This window comes from Monodon monoceros, unplaced genomic scaffold, assembly GCF_005190385.1.
Source record: "Monodon monoceros isolate NGI ecotype Baffin Bay Population unplaced genomic scaffold, NGI_Narwhal_1 Super_Scaffold_10, whole genome shotgun sequence".
Classification (NCBI taxonomy): domain Eukaryota; kingdom Metazoa; phylum Chordata; class Mammalia; order Artiodactyla; family Monodontidae; genus Monodon; species Monodon monoceros.
This window is the reverse complement of record NW_021703766.1, coordinates 47077706-47098140: the sequence shown is the minus strand read 5'-3', so window position 1 is coordinate 47098140 and position 20435 is coordinate 47077706. Positions and strand designations below refer to the sequence as shown.

The window sequence follows — 20435 nt, the reverse complement described above, 5'->3', positions numbered from 1 at the left end:
AGGCAGTGAGCACCGTCCTGGGGGTCATCTGGGTGAAACTGCACCCCCAGAATGGTGCAGAGGGAGTTCCCACACTGGGTGGGAAGGTCACCTCGGTGTGCAAGGATCCCTTCCAGCTGAGAACCGTGAGGGTTAGAGTCCTGGCCATCGTGCCTGCTTTTTTTTTTTTTTCTTTGTTTTTGTTTTGTGGGATCTTTGGGGATCTTAGTTCCCCACCAGGGATTGAACCCGGGCCCTTGGCAGTGAAAGTGCGTAGCCTTAACAACTGGACCGCCAGGGAATTCCCGTGCCTGCTTCTTGCTGTGTGACTTGGAGGAAGCCAGCTGTCTCTCTGGGCCTTACTGTATAGGGTGACAATGCACGGTGTCCTGGAACCACCTGGGCTCTGGAGATGGCCAGACACCTGACTCTGTCCCTTACACACCGTGAGACCATGGGCAGTTCCTTACCCTCTTTAAGCCTCAACTTCCTCAGGTGACACCTCAATAATTCTTACCTCATGGAGCTGTTAAAGGATTAAATGAGACAACAGGTGTAGAACGTTTAGTCTGATCCCTGGTTCACTGAAGTGGTCCTCCGTAAATGGCAGTCCTTTTTAACTGAGTCATTTCTCTCAGGGCTCAGTTTTGTCATCTATAAAATGGGAGTAATAATGTCTAACTCTTCACTGGGTTGTTTTGAGTCCTGAGTAATATTATTATTCTCAAAGCATTTTGGAAATCACAACCTACTCCTCCAACACCAGCATTTGCTAGCACTGCACCCTCACATCAGCCTCACGTCACCCCGTGAGCTCTCGAGGGCGGCAGCCCCACCAGTCCATCCTCTTCCTGAAAACTTACAACTTCCAGCTCCCGCCCAGACCCTCCACTGAGCTTCAGCCCCAAATATCCATCTGCCTATTTGATGTCTCCCACTTGGGTGATTAATAGACTCTTTGAACACTACCACGTCCAAAGTGAAACTCCTGGTTCCCCAGCCCCACCCTCCAAAACACCCTGTTCCTCCCCTGCCTCCCCCGGCTCAGGAAACCACCTCACCACCACCAATTTCTGAAGCCAAAGTCCCAGGAATCACCCTTGACCTATCGGATCCACACGAAATAGCATCCCGGACCCCACCTTCACCCTCATCGCCACCTCGATGCCTGCAAGGACTTCCCACTCCTTACTTCTAGCCCATTCTCCCCACAGCAGCTGGAGGGAGCTTTGTAAAGGGTCAGTTGGGACCCTCGCCAGCTTAGAACCCCCAACAACAACCTCCCATCATACCCAGCACACATTCCAAACTCCTTGATCTTGCCCATGAGGCCCTGCAAAAGCCAGTCCTGCCTGCCTCCCCACCTCACCAGTTATTTGTCTCCCACTCACTCTGTCCCAGCCATTCCACTTTCCCCTGTACCCTGAACAAGTCAAGCTGGTTTCCACCTCAGGACCTTTGCACTTGCTGTTGCCCTTTCCTAATCTCTCCCACTGCCTTCTTCATTGCCTGACTCATTCAGGTCTCGGTTCTCAAAGGCCACCTTCTCAGTGAAACTTTTCCTGACCACCCCATTAAAAGTGGCTTCCTCCCTTGGGACTTCCCTGGCGGTCCAGTGGTTAAGGCACTGCACTTCTACTGCAGGGGGCACAGGTTCCATCCCCTATGCCGTGCAGCAAGGCAAGAAAAAAAAAAAATGTGGCTTCCTCAGTCTAGGACAGCGCCCTGTGTCATTTTCTTCATTACACTTATGCTAAAACCGTCTTGTTTTGCTGATATGTTTACTTGTTTACTGTCTCGCCACTAGAACATAATGTCCTCAAGGACAGCCACCTCTGCCTCATTCACAGCTGTCCCCTCAGGGCCATGAATGAGCACCTGGCATACACAAGGTGCTCGATAAGTATTAGTTGAATGAATAAATGACTATGATTATTCCAGTCCCTCCACTAGGGGAAGCTCTAAAGGTTGGAGGTGGGGGGTGGACAGAGGTAGCCTGTCTCTAGCGTCGGATCTGCTACGTATCCCCGTCCCCCAGAGGTTGGCCCTGCCACATGGAGCCCACGAGGTCCTGGCGACTGGGGCAGAACACCGTGGAGCAGAGAACCATTCAACAGGGAGAAAAAAACACCTACCTGCCAATTGCACATTACATTCCATGCTACCTCATGCTAAAATTCCAGGACAGATGAGCAACAGCAGATCCCAACCCAGGAGTCCTGGAGTGACTGGCATGCCTCTGGACCGGCCCAGCTCCTGGACTCTGGGGCCTGTGGTGCCAGGTGGGCGGCTGAGCTGACCTGGCATCCCCCGCCCCTGCTCCAGCAGCAGGACCCATCTCCTCCTCTTGGGGACCTGCCCTCCCCCACTCTCAGGTCACGCAGTCCAGGTGGGGCTGACCCCACCCTCCCGGGAGTTGGCAGCAACGACTCAAACCTGGCCACTGGGTGTGTTTTTTCTCTCTGGGTGGGGTGGCTGCAAGTCTTGAAGTGCTGGTACCCATTATGCCCGACCCAGAATGAAAAGGGAGACAGATCCCTGGGGCCAGGCCTGACGTTCCAGGCTGGGCCTTTTCTGTGATTTGAGCCAAACAGTCCCTTTTCCTCTTCAGCTGCCTAGAGTGTGGTTGTGGCCCCACTGACACCCGCTCCTGGCTCATCCTTTGCTGCCTCCCACCCCTCACCTCCCCAAGCCTGCCCTGCTCTCTCGCTTTGCCTTCACCAGTCCCACGCCTGGAACCCTTTCCCCAGCTCATCCACCTGGTAAACTCCTACTTGTTTCCCGCCTCGGTTCAGATACCACCTCCTCCAGGAAGCCTTCCCTGACTCCCTCAGACACAGACCCCTTTCTTTTCCCGCATCCCCCACCACATCCAGCAGGTTTCTCTGGGAAACCCTTCTTCACTAGGTCCTACCCCCTGAAAGATCTTCTCAAGCTTTATTTGCCGTGGTCTTATTACGAAAATAGGGACGTTCCTCCCCGCCCCCACCGCCGCCGCTCTCCAAATACAAAATGATGTTTTAACAGTTAATGTAAATTTTCAGTCAATGCCTACCCTACCCCAGGCATTCTGAATTACTCCCCTGGAGAGATGTCTTCCCTACCCTTGATTGAAAAGCTGCAGCAAAACATCCCTCATTGCTTCAGTAAACGTCTGTGTGGCCCCCTCGGTAGAAAGCATCATGCTGAGTTGAGTGCTGGACACACAAATTGTAAACCTGTATTATAAGGACTTCCCTGGCGCTCCAGTGGTTAGGACTCTGTGCTTTCACTGCCGAGGGCCCGGGTTCGATCCCTGGTCAGGGAACTACGATCCCACAAGGCAAGGGGCGCAGCCAAAAATAAATAAATAAAAGTCAGTGGTAAAATTGTATTGTAACTGTCCCTTCTGTACAGGCTAGGGAAATGCAGGGAAGGTTCCTGCCAAACTGACCGATGTTCCTTTGGAAGTTGGCAATAGAAGGACAGAAGGGGGACTTTCCCTTCGTACTTTATATAATTTTAAAGTGATAGGGTTATGGATGCTTTTTGACTTTCGTATTATTTTTCAAGTAAAGCATTTCTTAGTGGCTCATTGGTGTGTCTGTTTCCCTACAAGACAGGGAGCCCCTCTGGGGACAAGGCTGGGTCTGAGTCATGCCTGCTTCCCACCAGGGCCTGACCCAGGAGGCGGGAAGTGTCTGCGAAACGAGGGCAGGACAGAGCTGGGCAGGCACAGGCAGTTGCACTGGCAGGCACGCGACACAGGCTGGGGAGAGGGTCAAGCCCAGGGCCGAGGCCGGTTGTGGCTGCAGCGGGCAGCGAGGGCAGAAGGACGGTGGTCCCCACCCCGGCCTGGGCACAGCATGGTGACCGGCTCATGGGCTGTACGGGATAAACATTGGTCTGTTGGGGAAGTGAGACCACAGGGTGACAGAACTCCCAGAAAACAACTTCAGCCCAGCTTTGCACTTGCAGGAGACAGATGGAGATCAGAGCTGAGGGAAGGTGGGGCAGGAGGAGAGAGAGGAAAGGGCTGGGCAGGAGGGATTCGAGGGGACCTTGAGAAGCAGGGCCTGGGCAGGTTACAGGTGGCAGAGGGTCGGCCTGCTGCTGCTGGTGTCCGTAGGGGGTCCGGAAGAGGTGGTTCTGGGGGTGTATGAACAGAAGGAGTGCCTGCTGGTCACAGGGGCTGAGGGCCTGGCTGGGTCTGCGCTAGGCTGCCCCGTCCCTCCTCCCTCCCTGTAGCCTGTGCTCCTTGAACAGACATTTCTGAGGGCATATGTGGACACAGCCCTGGGTGATCAGGGCTGTGGCAGAAGGAGAGGCAATGGGCTGGGGGCCCCCAGAGGAGACAGGAGGCAGGAAATCAAACCAGCTGGAGGGAGGGAAGTCATGGAAGACTTCCTGGAGGTGCAGGCTCCCAAGCTGGGGCTTAAAGGATAGAGAGGAGCTCTCCAGGTAAAGGGAGGGGGTTGACTTCCAGGTAGAAAGGAGAACAGGCGCAGGAACACCAAGACTGGAGGAGCCCTGAGCCTCCACCTTGCTCAGTGAAGCGCCGTGTGTGCTACAAAGCAAACAGATCACCGGCTGCTGGGGTCTCTGGTGGCCAAGGGTGGGAGGGGTGCCAGTTAGAGGCAGCAGCCCCAGATCACGTGGTTAGAGCCCTGGACTCCCAGGCCTGGCTTCCAGGCTGGCTCTGCCACTTGAGCTCACGGTGTGACCTGGGGCAGGCAAGTCACTTTGCCTCCCCTGCACGCCCGCTCCTCCCCCACCCCCCACCAGCGCCTTGGCCAGGATGAGGATTTGTGGATTCAGGGAGGTCACGTTAGCATAGTGCCTGGTACAAAGGCAGCACCCGACAGACTACCTATGGCAACGGTGGCAAGCCGGGCATTGGAAGGATCTGTTTGGAAGAGTCGCTGCAAAGCAGCGAGGCCAGATTGCTCTGCGTTTCTGCAGAGCCAGGCCCAGCGGCAGGAAGCTCTAAGGAGACAGAGACGCACTCAGTGTTAAGGACAGCCCCAAATGGGAGTGCTGGTCAGCAGTGGAACGGGCCCATCGAAGGCCGACCGCTGCCAAGGGAACAGCCTTGCGGGTGCTGGACAGCTCCCTGGTGTAGACAGCATAGGCCAATCCCTCGCTGTAGGACTTGCCAGGCCCTTCACTGCGCTGGAACACGGGCCACAGACTCAAACGCTCTATGGAAACCAGGTTAACAGCACAAATGGGTGACATGGCAGGGGTGGAAGGAAGGGGTGGGCTGGAAAAAACAGCCTGTCGGAAGAGGAGGCCTGCCCAGCCTCTACTCTGCTCCCGCCAACCATCCTTACGGGAAGTCTGTTGGCCAATATCATGGTTGAATTGTGTCCCCTAAAAAGATATGGTAGGGGACTTCCCTGGTGGTCCAGCAGCTAAGACTCCATGCTTCCACTGCAGGGGGCACGGGTTCGATCCCTTGTCGGGGAGCTAAGATCCCACATGCCGCAAGGTGCGGCCATTAAAAAAAAAAAAAAAAAAGAAAGAAATGGTAGGAGTTCTAACCCCTGGTGCCTATAAACATGACCTTGTTTGGAAACGAGGTCTTTGCAGATGTAATCAAGTTAAAAGGAGGTCATTAGGGTGGACCCTAATCCAATGACTGGTGTCCTTATAAGAAGGGGAAATTTGGACACAGAGACAGACACACTCAGAGAAAAGATGGCCACATGACGGCAGAGGCAGAGACGGGAGTCATCCATCTACGAGAAAGCCAACGGTTTCCTGCACCACCAGAAGCGAGAAGAGGCAAAGAGGGATTCTCCCGTAGAGCCTTGAGAGAGACCCCAGCTCTGCTGACACCTTGATTTTGGACTTCTGGTCTGAGATGATACATTTCTGTTGTTTGAAGCCACCCAGTTTGTGATACTTTGTTATGGCAGCCCTGGAAGCTAATACAGCCACTCATGCATGATTCCACATAGACCAGAAGTCTCCAGAATGGGGAGAGAGAATGCAGTGTTTCCTAACTCACAGACCACAGGCCCCTTTCTGAAAGAGCGTCTCACTGGATGAGCCAGGGCACTCGATGTGGGGCACCGATTCTGATTCTCAGCCTTTCTTTTGTAGCCACACAGGTCCTGTGCATGGAGGTGACCCCTGGTTTCCTCTGCTGTAAACTGAGGATAATGTGTCAGCCTCCCAGGTGGCTGCGGACCCTCAGCGAGATGCACAGAAAGCAGAGAGTCAGGCGCGCCCATCGCGTGGAGGGTGTCCTCCCCCTGAGCCTCGCTTTACTCCTCTGAGAGATGGGTGGCAGCATCTCCCGAGGCTTCCTGGGGTTGCCGGGGACCGCCTGGCCCAGCGCTGGTGGTCAGAACGGTCCGCGTGGACCGGCCGGCCCCCTGCACCGGCTCGGCTTCCGCGGGGCCTCCGCTGGAGGGCGTGTGCTCCCCGGGGCTGCCCTTACCTGTGCTGTGAGCTGGATGGGTTGGGACAGGGTGAGCTGTGGGGTCCCGGGGGGCTGGCTGGCAGGCTGTGGTGGCGGCAGGTCGCCTCCCCCGGAGGAGGCTGGGGGCTGCGAGGTCGAGGAGGAGGAGGAAGAGGAGGAGGAGGAGGAGGAGGCGGCGGCGGCCGCGGCGGCCAGGAGCTGGGCCTGCGCTTGCTGCAGGAGGAGCTGTTGCTGGGCTGGCATCAGCGCCGTGAGCTGTGGGCGGGGCGGGGCGGGGGCGGGGCGGCAGGGGCCGGAGGAGGGGCGTGGGGGGAGCAGAGAAAGCAGACAGGGGTTAGCGCCTGAGCCAAGCGGGTTAGGGGGCAGGTCTTCCAGGAGGACAGAGGAGGGCGAGAGGCAGGCGTTGAGAGAGTGGCCGTGGCCGTGGCCGTGGCCACCAGTCCTGTAACAGACGGGAGGGGGCTGGCCTGTCCCTGCCCCCGTGCACCCCAAGTACTTACCCCGGCTAGCTGGCTGCCCGTCAACATGAGTTGGGCCTGGGGCAGATGCGGCTGAACCGGCTGGGGGGGCAGGGGTGCCGCTGGGGCTGAGTCACTGCTGGGGTCTTCAGCCTTGATCTGGGGGGGAGAGAGGCAGGGTCCGGGACCCCAGAATGTTAAGTGGAGGCCAGAGAGAATGCCCACCTGTGAACCAAAGAGAGGGCACGTGTGTGGCAACGGCAGCCCCGCGCCGCCAAGGGAGAAGACTGGGGTGCGGAGGCCGGGCCTGCAGTGGCCCGCGGGGACCTCGGGCCACCTTTCTGGCCTCAGTTTCCGCACCAGTCAGAAAAGGCTAACACACCCTCTGCACCCGAACTCCCGACAGGAGGGGGTCACCCTTGGAGAGCGCTTTTACCCTCCTGGGGGTCAGTTCACCATCTTTTAAAATGGGAAAGGATGCCAGTAGGGGCCCCGGGACATCAAAGGAGGGAGTCCTGTGTGCCACACCTCTCATCTGCTTCAGCCAGAGGTGCACCTCTTATCTGTCCAGTGGAGTAAGACTTTATTGGAAGAAAGAGGATTAGGGCATGAAATAAAAATCACCGCCTTAGAATATGGGTCATGAATTCAAAGCCTAAGGAGCAGGCAGACAGCACAAATGGGTGATTTGGGCAAGTGTGGACGGAGTGGGCTGAAAAGAGTACGCCCGCCTGCCGGAAGGGGAGGCCTGCCCAGCCCCACCCTGCTTCTGCCGGCAAAAAAACCAAAGCAAAAATGCTGCAGGACAGCAAAGGATGTCTGCAGGCCAGATGTGGCCCAGGTACTGCCAGCTCTCAGCGTCCACCCCAGAGTCCGCTGAGCCCTTCCTCCTCTCTCTGTGGAGGATACAGATGCATCTCACGTCCACCACGTAGGACAGACCAGCCTAGAGGGGTCCCAGCCTTCTTCCTCTCCTACCTGAAAATACCAGACAATGGTGGCCTTGCCTGAGAGGTCTGCTGGTGAAAGACACATGGGGTGGGAGGTGTGGCTTGATGAGTTGCACACTCTCAGGCCCAGAGGGGACATGAGGGATCATCCTTCAGCCCAGTGTCCCAACAGTGTTTTGCAAAAGGAGATCCAGAGAGGGAAAGCATCTTGTGTAAGGCAACACAGTGACTTGGCAGAAGCGAGCGTGGCATTTGCAATACAGACTGAGACAGACAGACAGAGGCCTGGGAAAGGGCCAAATAACAGAGGGTGAGTGGCATGCCCCAAGGGACGGGATACAAGTGTCAGAAAGTCTAAGGCGTACAGGGATGCAGCGTGAAACAACAGTAGATACTAGAAGTCAGGGCAGTGGCTGCCCTGGAGGGGAAATGAAGGGCTTTCTGGAAGTCTGATCGTGTTATGTTTCTTGATCTGGTGCTGGTGACACAGGTGTCCAATTTGTGAAAATCCACAGAGCTGGACACTGAGGATCTAAGTGTATGTCATATTTTAATTAAAAGTTTTTAAAAAACCAACATTGTGGGCTTCCCTGGTGGCGCAGTGGTTGAGAGTCCGCCTGCCGATGCAGGGGACACGGGTTCGTGCCCCGGTCCGGGAGGATCCCACATGCCGCGGAGCGGCTGGGCCCGTGAGCCATGGCCGCTGAGCCTGCGCGTCCGGAGCCTGTGCTCCGCAACGGGAGAGGCCACGGCAGTGAGAGGCCCGCGTACCGCAAAAAAAAACCCAACATTGCGTGCCATGGTGAGAACACTACCCCCTCATGGCTCTTTCCTTCTCTCTCTTTTAAGCCTCCATTAGGTTCTAGGACGTCTCTAACACCTTCCAGCCCTGGCTAATTGCCCCTTTTAACAAACAGAGAACCGGTCTCAGGTTTATGCCCGACAGTAGGCAAGAGTCTCTGGGTACACTTTAATAATCATTGTATTTATTTCCATGGCAAGTGATTCTGGTTTTCCATTCATGAAATTTCCATTTAAAAAAACGTTTTATTTCAGCTGCTGAAAAAGCAAGACAGCTCATGAGTTGATAATTGTTGAGGCCGATTGACAGGTACCTGGAGGTTTGTTTTCGCTATGGTCTTCCTTCTACTTTTGTATCTGCTTCACACTTTCCATAATAAAATGTTTTTTTTTAATTGAGCCAATTTAACAAAACTATGATGTAAATAATTGAACACGGCGGTGTGTGCATTTGTCTGAAGTCATGATGGAAGCACATGAATCACTGCAATTAGGGAAAGACTGACACAGAAGAGATGCAGTGAGGTGGAACAGCAAAGGCCAGGAGCGGGGACCAGCTGTGGATGGAGACCCAGAGTCAGAGGCCGCTGCTGCGCTCTCTGCCTCAGGCTTTCCCCAGGAAGCAGGCCCAGGCCGGGGAAGGGGAGCGAGAGCCCTTTCTTCCTTGGGCCCCACTAGTCTCCTAGGGGAGAAGCAGGGCTGCTGTGGAGCAAGGAGAGGCTGCAAAGATTCAGCTGAGGGAGGGCTGGTGCTGGGGGTGTGGGTGATGGATGCCCTTGGCTCCAAGGGCTATGGCCAGAGCCCAGCCTGAGATCAGAGGGAAGACGGTCAGAGTCAGAGCCCTTCTCCCCGGGTCCCGTCCAGCGCCCTCAGAACAAGACACCTGCCCACCAAGCAGATCAAGGCACACCAGCCACGGAAGGGACCTCAGAGACCCCCCTCTCCATCCCCACCCCCATTTCCCATGTTAGAGAAGAGGAAACCGAGAAGCCCAGAGTGGGGGAGTGATTCTCCCATGGTCACAGAGCAGTTCCTGGTGCCCCCGCCCCATCCTTCTGCCACCTTTGGTCAGGGTCAGGAGTCCTGCCCGTGCCCCCTCCTCTGTCCCTGACCTCTGCGCCATCTTCAGGCCTCTGGACCTGCTGGCTGCCCCCGCCAGACTGGAGGGTGGAGACCTGGGCCCCAGACACCCCAGGCAGCCCAGCAGTGCCCAGGAGCAGGGCCCCATCTGGGTCTGGCATTTGCTCTACATGGTCACTTCCGGCCCCCCCCATCGTCCTCTCCTCCAGCATCCTCACTGGGCCTGCCCTCCCCTCCCCACTCCCCAGTCCTCCGCTGGCCCCTGAGTGTGTGCTGGGGGGGATGGGGGGCGGGGCCGGCCCCTGTTCGGTCAGGGACGTTGGGATGGGGGCGGGGCCCTCAGCTTCCTGTTGTTCATCGCCCTGGGGCTCTGGGGGGGATTTCCCTGGCCACCCCCACTCCCCCAGGGAAGGGGAAGGAGCCCTGGTGAGTCACAGGCCTGGGGCGGGAGCCCGAGGGTGAGAAGGGGCGGCGGGAGGAGTCCTGTCACCGAGGTACCAGGCCCTGGGCCCTCGGCAGGCATCTGGGACCCTCTCCCAAATGCCAAGCCCGGCCCATTGCAGGACACCTCTCCCCCTGCCCTGGCTGCCCTGACAGGTGCTTACCTTGGTGCTGGGGCCAGTCGGGGACACAGAGAACGGGGAGGTCTTATTCTGGGGGTTCTGCAAAGAGTGAGTTGGGGTGGGAGATGGGAACAGTTAGATGAAGCAGCTTCTGACACCCTGCCCTCCCCCACAGAGCTCCCCTCTGCTCCCTTCTCCCCCCTCCCCCTCCCCCTCCCCACCCTCCTGCACATCCATCCTTCCTGACCTGATGGTTAGTGTCTGGTCCATTTCTTTCCGTGTCTGCAAGGAGAGGGACAGAGTGAGTTGTCACGAGCCACCCCCAAAACTCCCCCGGCGCACCTGCCCTCCGCCTGTGGTGACCTCTGCCCTCCCTGCCCCCTTCCCCACTCACCTGTGTGCTCTGACGGGGAGTCCAGACCTTGCTTCTCGGCCTCCAGGGGCTTAGACATTCTTATTTCTGGGGACAGAGGAGGGATGCAAGTGGGGTGAGGGTGCAGAAGCCTGAAGAGCTCTGGGGCCCCTCCTCCGGCACCACCCCAGCCTCTCCCCAAATACTCCCACACCCCCTGCCGCCTTGCAAGTGTCTCTTTCCGGGAGACATGCCCTCTGCTCTGAGCCTCTGCTCTCCTCCGGCAGGACAGGTGAGGGGCCTTCGGGCCCTGGGGATCCCCTTCACCCCTCCAGGAGGTGGCACAGGGAGGGTCAGCCCCCGAGCCCCCGTGAGACCCCGGGGCAGGGTGGGAGGGTAGAGGTTGGCCATTGGTCCTGACAAGGCTCTGGCCGCCCAGGGGGAGGCTGGTGACGCTCCAGAGCAGCGAGTCAGCCTTAGGCTTCCTCTCAGGCTGCCGCCCAGGCGCCCATCCTGCCTCACCAGGTTTCGGTGAGGCATGTTTTCCACTCTGAGTAGGGCCTGGGAGGTGTGAGGGGACTGCAGCATCCCCAAAGGAACGAGTTGTCAGATCTCCGGCTGTGATTCAGCCGCCCTCTGGCCCCCTTCCCAGCCCACAACTTTCCTGTCCATACCCCACTCCCACCGGCCTCCCCTTCAGGTACTCAGCACACAGGCGGCCCCACTCTGATCTCTGTGACCCTGACCCCATCCGCTTCTGCCCTGACCTTGTCCTCAAACCTAATCTTAGACCTTACCTGGGACTTCAGCCTTGAATTGCAGCTGCACACCCCAATCCAACCTACAGTCCCTGCACCTACAGACACAATCCCACCCTATCGTTATGCGGGCAGAGGAAATGAAAGAAGGTGGCCGAGGGGAGTGGCAAGCAGGGGACACAAAGCAATGGAGACAAACCCCCGTCCTCACGGCTCTCTGATGCTGGTCACGGGGAGGTGAGTGTTACCAGGGCCAAGCACAGCGCCAAGTATGATTCAGAGCTCATGCCGGCAGTTGGTGCTAATATTACCCCCATTTTACAGAGGAGGAAACTGAGGCCCCAGGGGGGATGGCACCTCCCCAAGAACACAGTGAGGCAGCAGAGGCACCCTGATCGGACCTGGGTCTTTGTGACTCCAGGACTCCCACTTCTTTTTTTTTTTTTTTTTTGCGGTGCGCGGGCCTCTCACTGCTGCGGCCTCTCCCGTTGCGGAGCACAGGCTCCGGATGCGCAGGCTCAGCGGCCATGGCTCACGGGCCCAGCCGCTCCGCGGCATGTGGGATCCTCCCGGACCGGGGCACGAACCCGCGTCCCCTGCATCGGCAGGCGGACTCTCAACCACTGCGCCACCAGGGAAGCCCCAGGGCTCCCACTTCTGATCAGTATCGCTGCGGTCTCTGATGGGCCCGTCATGACTTTCACCACCTCATCTCTCACGGTCACCCCAACCCAAGCTTACCCTGACTCCGACTTGAACCCAGCCCTTCCTGGTCCTAGACCCCCGCACAAATCTGGGTTTCTGCCCAACCCGTTCTGAATCCTCTTTGCCCACCCTGATTCCCAACTCCTGTCCAGACGACCCGAGTCCTTCATCTGACCTCAACTCCCAACTCGGCCTCAGACCTTACTCCTGACCCTGACTCTGACCCTAAAGTCTCTCCTACAGCTCACTCCAAATCCCCACCAAGACCCCACCCCATCAAAGGAGCTATCCAACTCTAGTGTGCTCCACATCCAAGATATTCAAAGAAGGCCAGCTAGAGAGAGAGCTGGGACAGCGTCACCAACTGAAAAAAAAAAAGTCCAGAAATTTTGCAATTACTCGACACGGAACGCCACTCGGATTTAAAATTCCTGATTAAAAAGCCAGGTCACACACTGCTGGTGGGAGTGTAAATCAATACAAGCACGATTCAGGAAAGCCGAGCGGTGCCCCTTCCCTGTGGCCCGGCACATCCACTCCCGGGCACCCATCCAAGAGAAAGGAGCGTCCTGCCCACCATCACCACCCCCGGCACATGTGTTCCCAGCAGCGCTTTCATAACCGCTCCCCCCACCCCGGAAAGAGCTCAAGGGCCCATTAACGGGAATGGGTCAACAACACCGGTACATCCATACAACGAAGTACTCCACAGCCGGGGAAAAGAACCAACTCCTGCATCACACACACTGAATCTCGCAAACATACCAGGGTAAAGACGTGAGACACAAAAGTGGACAGACAGGAGGACTCCAATTATGTGAAACTCAGAAACAGGCAGGATGACATCAGGGGATTAAGGTCAGATTAGTGGGCACCTTTTGGGGGGTGCTAACCGGGAGAGGGTGTGAGAAAGCCTGCAGGGGTTGGAAATGTTCTGTTTGGTGGTTATGTGGGTCTACACATATGTAAAAATTCATCAAGCTGTATGCTTAAAATTTGAGCACTTTATGTATGGTATGTTTTCACAAAAAAAGAAAAAAAGTTTGAGTTGGGACTTCCCTGGTGGCGCAGTGGTTAAGACTCCACGTTCCCAATGCAGGGGGCCCGAGTTCGATCCCTGGCCAGGGTACTAGATCCCACACTAATGCCACAACTAAGGAGCCTGTGAACCACAACTAAGGAGCCTGCAAGCCACAACTATGGAGCCCTTGAGCTGCAACTAAAGGAACCCATGTGCTTCAACTAAGGAGTTGGCAAGCCACAGCTAAGGAGCCCTTGAGCTGCAACTAATGGAACCCACGTGCTGCAACTAAGGAGTCGGCAAGCCGCAACTAAGGAGCCCTTGAGCTGCAACTAAAGGAGCCCACATGCTACAACTAAGGAGCCGGCCAGCCTCAACTAAGGAGGCTGCCTGCCGCAACTAAGACCCGGTGCAACCAAATAAATAAATACAATTTTAAGCTAATAACAATAAAAATAATAAGCCAGCATATAGTCCTATTAAGGCATGAGCTTATGAGGGTTGGGGCGCAGGTGCCCAGATGCTACAGGAGCTCAGGCCCTGTTTCTGGGCACTGGGAAGGGGGCAGCAAGTGGCTAAGGATGCTGAGAGAGCCAGGGGATGAGGCCCCCTCCTGACTCTGGTGCATCAGACGTGGGAGTCCTGCCTGATCCTGGTTCTAAATCTCCCAGACCTTGGCCCTGCTCCAGGCAACCACAAATCCTGACGTGGCCCTAAATCCCACCCCTCCCAGCATCCCTGAAAGCCGTGTCCCAGCGCCCCCCCTCCAGCCAGTGTCCACATTGCCACGGGAGCTCCCCGCCTGGCCCTGAACCCTTCCATGGCTCCCCATCTCCTAAGAAAAGCCCAGGCTCCTCATCCTGGCCTTTAGGGTGTGACCCTTGTCACCGTCTGCTGCCCATCTCTTGCCACTTCTGCAACTTCCTCTTCAGCCACGCCAGGCATCTCCCTCTGCTTGGCGGGGAGTCCAGACCTTCAGGTTCTTTACTCCCCACCTAGCTAGCGAATGTCCCTCCTGATCACAGACCAGGGTGGCCTCTGACCTCACCTCCACCCCAGAGAGTCCATGCTCATTCTCGGCCTCTCTTATGTGCTGAGCTGTGTCCCCCAACATTCCTGTGTTGAAGTCCTAACCCTCAGTACCTCAGAACGTGACTGTCTTTGGAGATAGGATCTTTAATGAACTTTAATGAACTTAAAATGAGACCCTTAGGGCCCTTAGGGTGGGCTCTGATCCAATATGACTGGGGTCCTTATAAGAAGAGGAGATTGAGACGAGATTGAGACAGGGACATGCCCAAAGGGAAGACCGTGTGAAGACACAGGGAGCTGACGGCCATCTCAAGCCAAGGAGAGAGGTCTCAGAAGAAACCAAGCCTGCTGACACCTTGACCTTGGACTTCTAGCTTCCAGAATTTTGAGAAAATAAATTTCTGTTGTTTAAGCCATCCAGTCTGGGGTACGTTGTTATGGCAGCCCTAGCAAACTAATGCAGCCTCCCTTGGTCGTGCCTTCTCGCCGTCCTAGCCCCGAGCCCGCAGGGCTGTGGTCACCTGTGTCCCTGTCCTTTCCCACTAGACCAGCGGGCAGGCCTGGTCTGACTCAGTGCTGGGTCCCCAGCATCACCCAGCTCAGAAGAACAGGTTATGTTTGCTGAGCGTCCGTCCTTCCCTGCAGCTCTCTCTGTCTCTTACTTGTTCCTGCCTCTGTCCTGCTGTCTGCCATTTAACAAATGTTTCCCGAGGCATTGGCGTGGGCTGGTCCCTCTGCCTGGAACGCTGTTCCCCGCTCTATCTGCCTGGCGATCTCCTACTCATCCTTCAGGGCCTGGCACAGGCTCTGTCCTCCATGAAGTCACCACCCCCGATGACTTCAGGCAGAGGGTCTCTCCCCTGTTCCTTCCACCCTGGCTCCATCTCTCCTGTCACTGTCCTAAAGGCTGTAGCCATCTGGGCCCCAGAATGTCTCCTCCTTCAGGCTAGAAACCCCTCAGGGGCAGCTCTGACTCATCTGGGGTCCCCAACGGGACATGTGGGTTGAATGAACAAGGGTGGCCCTGCTCTCCCTCCTCCAGGCCTTCGCCTCTGCTCTTCTTCCACCTGGGGCAACCCTCTCCTTCTCGACTAGCAAATTCCTGCTCCTCTTTAAGGCGCCAGCTCCACGTCACCTCCTCTGTGATGTCCTCCCTGACTGCCCAGGCGGTCAGTGCCTCTCTCGTCTGGGGTCACCCTGTCCCCTAACACACACTGACAGCCTGGACAGTGACCCCCACCCCAGACTGTGGTCTCCTTAGGGCCCAGGCTGCACAGTCTGGGACTGTGTCTTTGGAATGAACGAAAGCATGAAAGAGTCTCCTCTCCTTGCTGTCACCTGACACTTCGACCCTCAGCCCGGTCCCCAAGCAGCTCCAACCTAAACATTTAAGGTAACATCCCCTCTGCAGGGATACTGGCTGCAGAGGAAAAAGTGGTTTGAGGGGAAATTTCCACCACTCCATTTCCCTTATTCTCACGGATCCTGCCCCACACTAGTCCCAGCTCCCACACAGCCCGCGCACCCCTGCAGCGCTCAGCTGGGCCAACAGCAACATGGCCAGAGCTGTCCTTCGCCCAGGCCTCTTTTGCTGCCCTCTCCTCCTCCATCAGAGCCCAACCCAAGAAAAGGGTCTCATCAAATCATCCCCACCAGCAATGAATAGGGAACTCCATTTCCACCGCGACCCAAAGCTAAGTGATGTCTTAATGGGGACTCTCGAAGGCGCGGCGACCCTGGCCAGGGGCCTGCTGAGGCTGCTCATCCTGGAAGCTGTTTCAGCCTTGGCCCAGGCAGGGTTCTCTCTCTCTCTCTCTCAATCTCTCTCTTTTGACTCTAGAGAAATACTGATGCCTAATCCCTCCCCCGACACTCTGATTTCATTGGGACAGAGACGTAGGCGTCAGAAACTTTTAAGCCCCCTTCCAGGTGATTCTAATTTGCTACAGCCCCCTGGCGCCTTCAGGAGACCCCCCTCAAAGCCTTGTTCATTCGCAAGGAAAGTTTGGTTGGTTGCTTAGGGTCACCTCTCCCTTCTCCCATCGCAGGCAGCGTGCCACTTTTTGGAAGAACAGGCAAGCAAAAGCAATGCAGAGCCCGACCAGGCCCCTCAAACCCCACCATCCTTGGGTCAGACCCACCAGGGGCGGCCACGCCCCGGGCTCACACTCACTTGCCCGACTGCCCCAGGCCTGGGACGCTGGGTCCCCTCCGCCCTTCCTCGCCCCTCCCTCCCCGGACTTTCACTTCTCCTCTGCATTTCCCCCAGCCAGTTTTAGCAGACTTGGGCCAGCTTCTCGTTAGCACTTACCGAAAATGGGGCTAAATATAGAGGGCCCAAGGGCTTCCCCTCACCCCTCCTGGCCCTGCTTGGCCTGTCCCCTGGGTCCCCTGTCTACAAAGCCTGCTTTAACCAAGGCTGTGGCCTGGGAGCCCCTGTGGGCAGGGTCTGCACTGCCGGGAACCTCTGCTCGCCCACTGGCCCAGCCCAGCCTCCCCAGGAGTCGCATTTCACACCCCCATACCCCGCAGCTGTCCCTGGGCGGCCTCCAGGGATTGAACACTTCTGAGTGTCAAGGGGGACGGATGGAGATACAGGCAGCAGACACAACAAGAGAGGTGGCCCTACAGCTGCGCTGACAAAAGCTGCCATAGACACTGAAGCCACAGCCAGGCAGGGGCCCGGACACGGACAGAGACCATGCGAACGCACACGGGGACAGGTGTGCGCAGATCCCAGACAGGAATGTTTACAGATGAAGACACAAGTGCAGACACAACGACACAGGCAGATATGCAAAACACACACCCAGACGTGTGTGGGCACACCTGCACTTACACACACTCACACACCGAGTCACCCCCAGACACACAGATAGACACAGATGTGCATACACACACAGACACCCAGGTCACTCAGATAGACACACACAAGATGTACACGCACACTCACACACACACACACACACACACACACAGTCACTCAGATAGACACACACACACAGACATGCATGTACTCACACTCCCAGAGTCACCTCCTCCTGGGAGATGGCCAAGGTGGACCCCTGAACTCAGGTCACAGATGTAGAGCCCAAGACCAAGCAGTGATCTGCCCAAGGTCACACATGTATTAATTCATGTCCATGCCAGGGAACCCAGGGCAGGCCTCACAGGCAGAGCAATTCTGTGAGAAATCCCAAGTAAAGGGTTTAACCCAGCGCCCAACACGTACAAGCCCCCATTCAACCCCAGACAGGGAAGAGACGGCATGCGTGTACAGATGCCCTGGGTCCCTGTGTCTACACTGTACATGCACACACACACACACACACACACACACACACACAGCTGCATATATCACCTCAGTAAATAATCACACAGCATCTGGCAAGTGGCCTTCCTTCCATCTCACAGCCCTCCTTGCCTCCCTTGCCTTACTCATACCCACTCATCCTTCAAATCTCAGACCACACATGCCCTCTCCCAGGAAGTCCTCCCTGATAGCCTATCGGCTGAACTGGGCAAGTCTCCTGGGCTCCCCCAGTCCCCTGTGCCTCCCCTGTCCCAGTCGTGACCCCTCAGCCTGTGCCTCCTTCCCTGTCTGGTGACAGGTCTGTCTCCCCACCCCTGGACTGGGGACTCCAGGAGGACACACCTGAAGCTGCTTTTTTCGGCTCTATTTTCAACATCCAGCACAGAACTGCTCAATAAGTACATGTTGATGACAGATCACAGGGATGCCCGCATACACGGATGCACACAGACACGCACCAGACCAATCATCCCCACAGACACCCACAAATGGGACACATCCCCACACATCCCCATAGTCAGACCTAGAGGGCCGCAAACAAAACCACCTTGAAGTATGGACGCTTGCCCGGTTCCAGGCCCCGTGGTAAGCATTTACCTATTACCTCACTTAACTCTCCCATCAGCACCGCGGAGAAATAACTATTATCACACAGAGATGGGCACATTATGTCAGACGAGCCGACAATACAAATCGCCTTGTACGGTGCTTGGCGCACGGTGTTCACTCAGTCGACTGACATTTGGTGGATGAGGCAGTTCATGAGCACACAAACATGTAGTAAATTTTCAGGCAGTGATAAGTGCCATGAAGAAAAGATAAAGCAGGGTGAAGGGACTCAGAATGGCGGGATTGGTTGCCAGTTTAGATGGGGCAGGCAGGGAAGGCCACCCCGAGGAGGGGACATCTCAGGCGAACGAAGTGAGGAAGTGAACCAAGAGAGCACTGCCAAGGCTACCCCCATAATGCCACACACAAGAGCCCCTCACACACGGGACACCTGACAGTCGCACACAGAAGACTCGAAACTACCACGCACACGCACAGACACAGACGCACACACTCAAAGGTCCAGCAACTCAGCCTTCCAGCCCCTGTGCAGTCCCCTCCCCAGGATCACTCATGTCGCCCACCCACCGGCCCTCTGTATAGGAGCTTGCTACCAACACCTGGCTCCATCCCCTCCCCCAGACCCCTCAGAACAGGGCAGCAGAGAAGGCGAGAAGAGGTCGGAAGCCCCCCGGCGCCCCCCCACCCGCCCCGCCCCGTGCTGATGTGAAAGGGGAGGGGAAAGAGAAGCTGGAGGTGGGAACCCAGGATGGGAAGAGGGGACAGCTGCTGAGGTACAGAGTCAAAGGGCAAAGGAGACAGCTGAAGAGGAGGGGCAGGGCGGGCCCGCAACCGGCCGGCAGGACGAGCCCAACGGTGCTGCCAGTGCTGGGGCCCCTTACCTGGAGCCCCCATGCTGGAGTGAACCATGCTGCCTGCCCCGCAGGGCTGGGGGGACGACTGTGCCATCTCCCCGCCCTCTCTGGGGGCCAAGCCCTCTCCGCCGGAAGTCACCCAGGGAGGAAACCACAGGGCCCGCCCCCTTCGGAAGGGAAAATACCCGTGCCCGAAGGCCCACCCCAGCAGGCAGCGGACCCCAAATCATGCGTGTGTGTTGGGGAAGTGCGGGTACTGGCGTAGAGTGCAAGCAGGCTGGAAGAGCTGACTCCTACAGCTGTGCCCCTAGAAGGTGCCCCTAGCTCTTGTGCCGCCTCCACCTTGCCAACACATCTGGAACAGGGCATGTGGGTCTGGGAGAGAAGATGGATCCATAACAACACCACTAAAACACTGGCTAGGAGTTTTGGGTGGGGGGAGGGGGGCTTTCCCAATGCTAGGCCCCCTGCACCTCGCATTTAACAAGCATCATCTCTGGAGGCGCTCACTATTTGCCCCATTTTACAGACAAAAAGACTGAGGACCAGAGAAGTGAGGTGGCCTCCCCAAGGGCCCAGAGCCAAGAAACGCTGAAGCCAAGAAGCAGGGCAGCAGGAGGCGTTCGCGATAGGTTTCCGCAGGCTGTGGGGAGTCGGGAACCCAACCGTGCATCTGCCCGCAAGTGAGGCGTCCGGGGCCACCACTGGGAGAATCGGTACCCGTGGACAGTGGTAGGACCGGTGGCAGGTCCTGGCCTTGCCCTGGAGCAGCAAGAGGTTTGCCAGGGGGCAAATGCGGGCGCCGTAGGTGGCTGGGGCGGAGGGAAGTACGCGGTCCCGGGGCTGCTGGCTGGCCCTTCGCGCTGCGGCGCTCCCGGACCAGCTGTTCCCTCCGCGCCCGCCAGAGGGCGGCAGCGCCCAGCCAATGGGCCAGAGGGCGGGGCCGGTTGCGGAGGAGGGAGCCCCTCCCGCCGCTCCCAGTCCCCTTCCCCGCCCCCGCGCGCACACCTGCGAGGGTCACACAAAGGCGCCGGACTCCCGGCCCACGACGGCGCACACAAAGGCGCGGCCGAGCCTGCTGCCCTCTTCCTCCTCCCCGCGCCCGGTCCGAGGCTGCAGGGCCGCCTGGAGCCTCCAAACAACCCACCTGCCCGCTGCGGGCCCTGCAGGACTCGCTGCGCCCCACGTTGAGGGACCCCCAAACCACGCGCGCGCACACGGACGCCTGGACTCTCATACACACGCTCAAGTATTTCTACACATGGACCCCTGCACTTCACACACACGTGTGCACATCCAGACACACGGGAACACTCCTCTGTGCACAGGCCCTAACACCAACGCTCCCGCGTACAGATCCCCCTCCTGTGCTCCGTCACACGGACACACGGGCACAAGGACACATCCTCCCAAGTATGCCCAGGCATACCTCCTGGCCATGTGTGCCCACATTCACACCCACGCACACTCACGCACGATATAACACACAGGCAGACCTTCGTGAGTGCCTTTCTGCCTGTACACAGGCCCTGTGCACTCAGAGATGCCCAGGCAGGCAGACCCACTCCACGGGGGGGGGGGGGGGGGGGG

At 57.4% G+C, this 20435-nt stretch overlaps 1 protein-coding gene across 9 annotated transcripts in view; it reads right to left on the bottom strand.

Moving 5' to 3' along the window:
• The window catches only part of POU2F2 (POU class 2 homeobox 2), a 76531-nt gene that overhangs the window by 12569 nt on the left and 43527 nt on the right, over positions 1–20435 (bottom strand). For 3 of the 9 annotated variants that reach the window (XM_029206560.1, XM_029206589.1, XM_029206574.1), the window contains 5 exons: positions 10635–10700; positions 10488–10522; positions 10283–10339; positions 6889–7005; positions 6407–6643 (listed from right to left, as the gene is read on the bottom strand). In XM_029206560.1, coding sequence (XP_029062393.1) covers positions 6407–6643; positions 6889–7005; positions 10283–10339; positions 10488–10522; positions 10635–10700 — 512 coding nt within the window. Of the gene's footprint in view, positions 1–6406; positions 6644–6888; positions 7006–10282; positions 10340–10487; positions 10523–10634; positions 10701–11389; positions 13405–18872; positions 18956–20435 lie in introns of those variants that run through there. The other 6 variants (XM_029206554.1, XM_029206567.1, XM_029206611.1 and 3 more) reach the window with 4 other exon arrangements.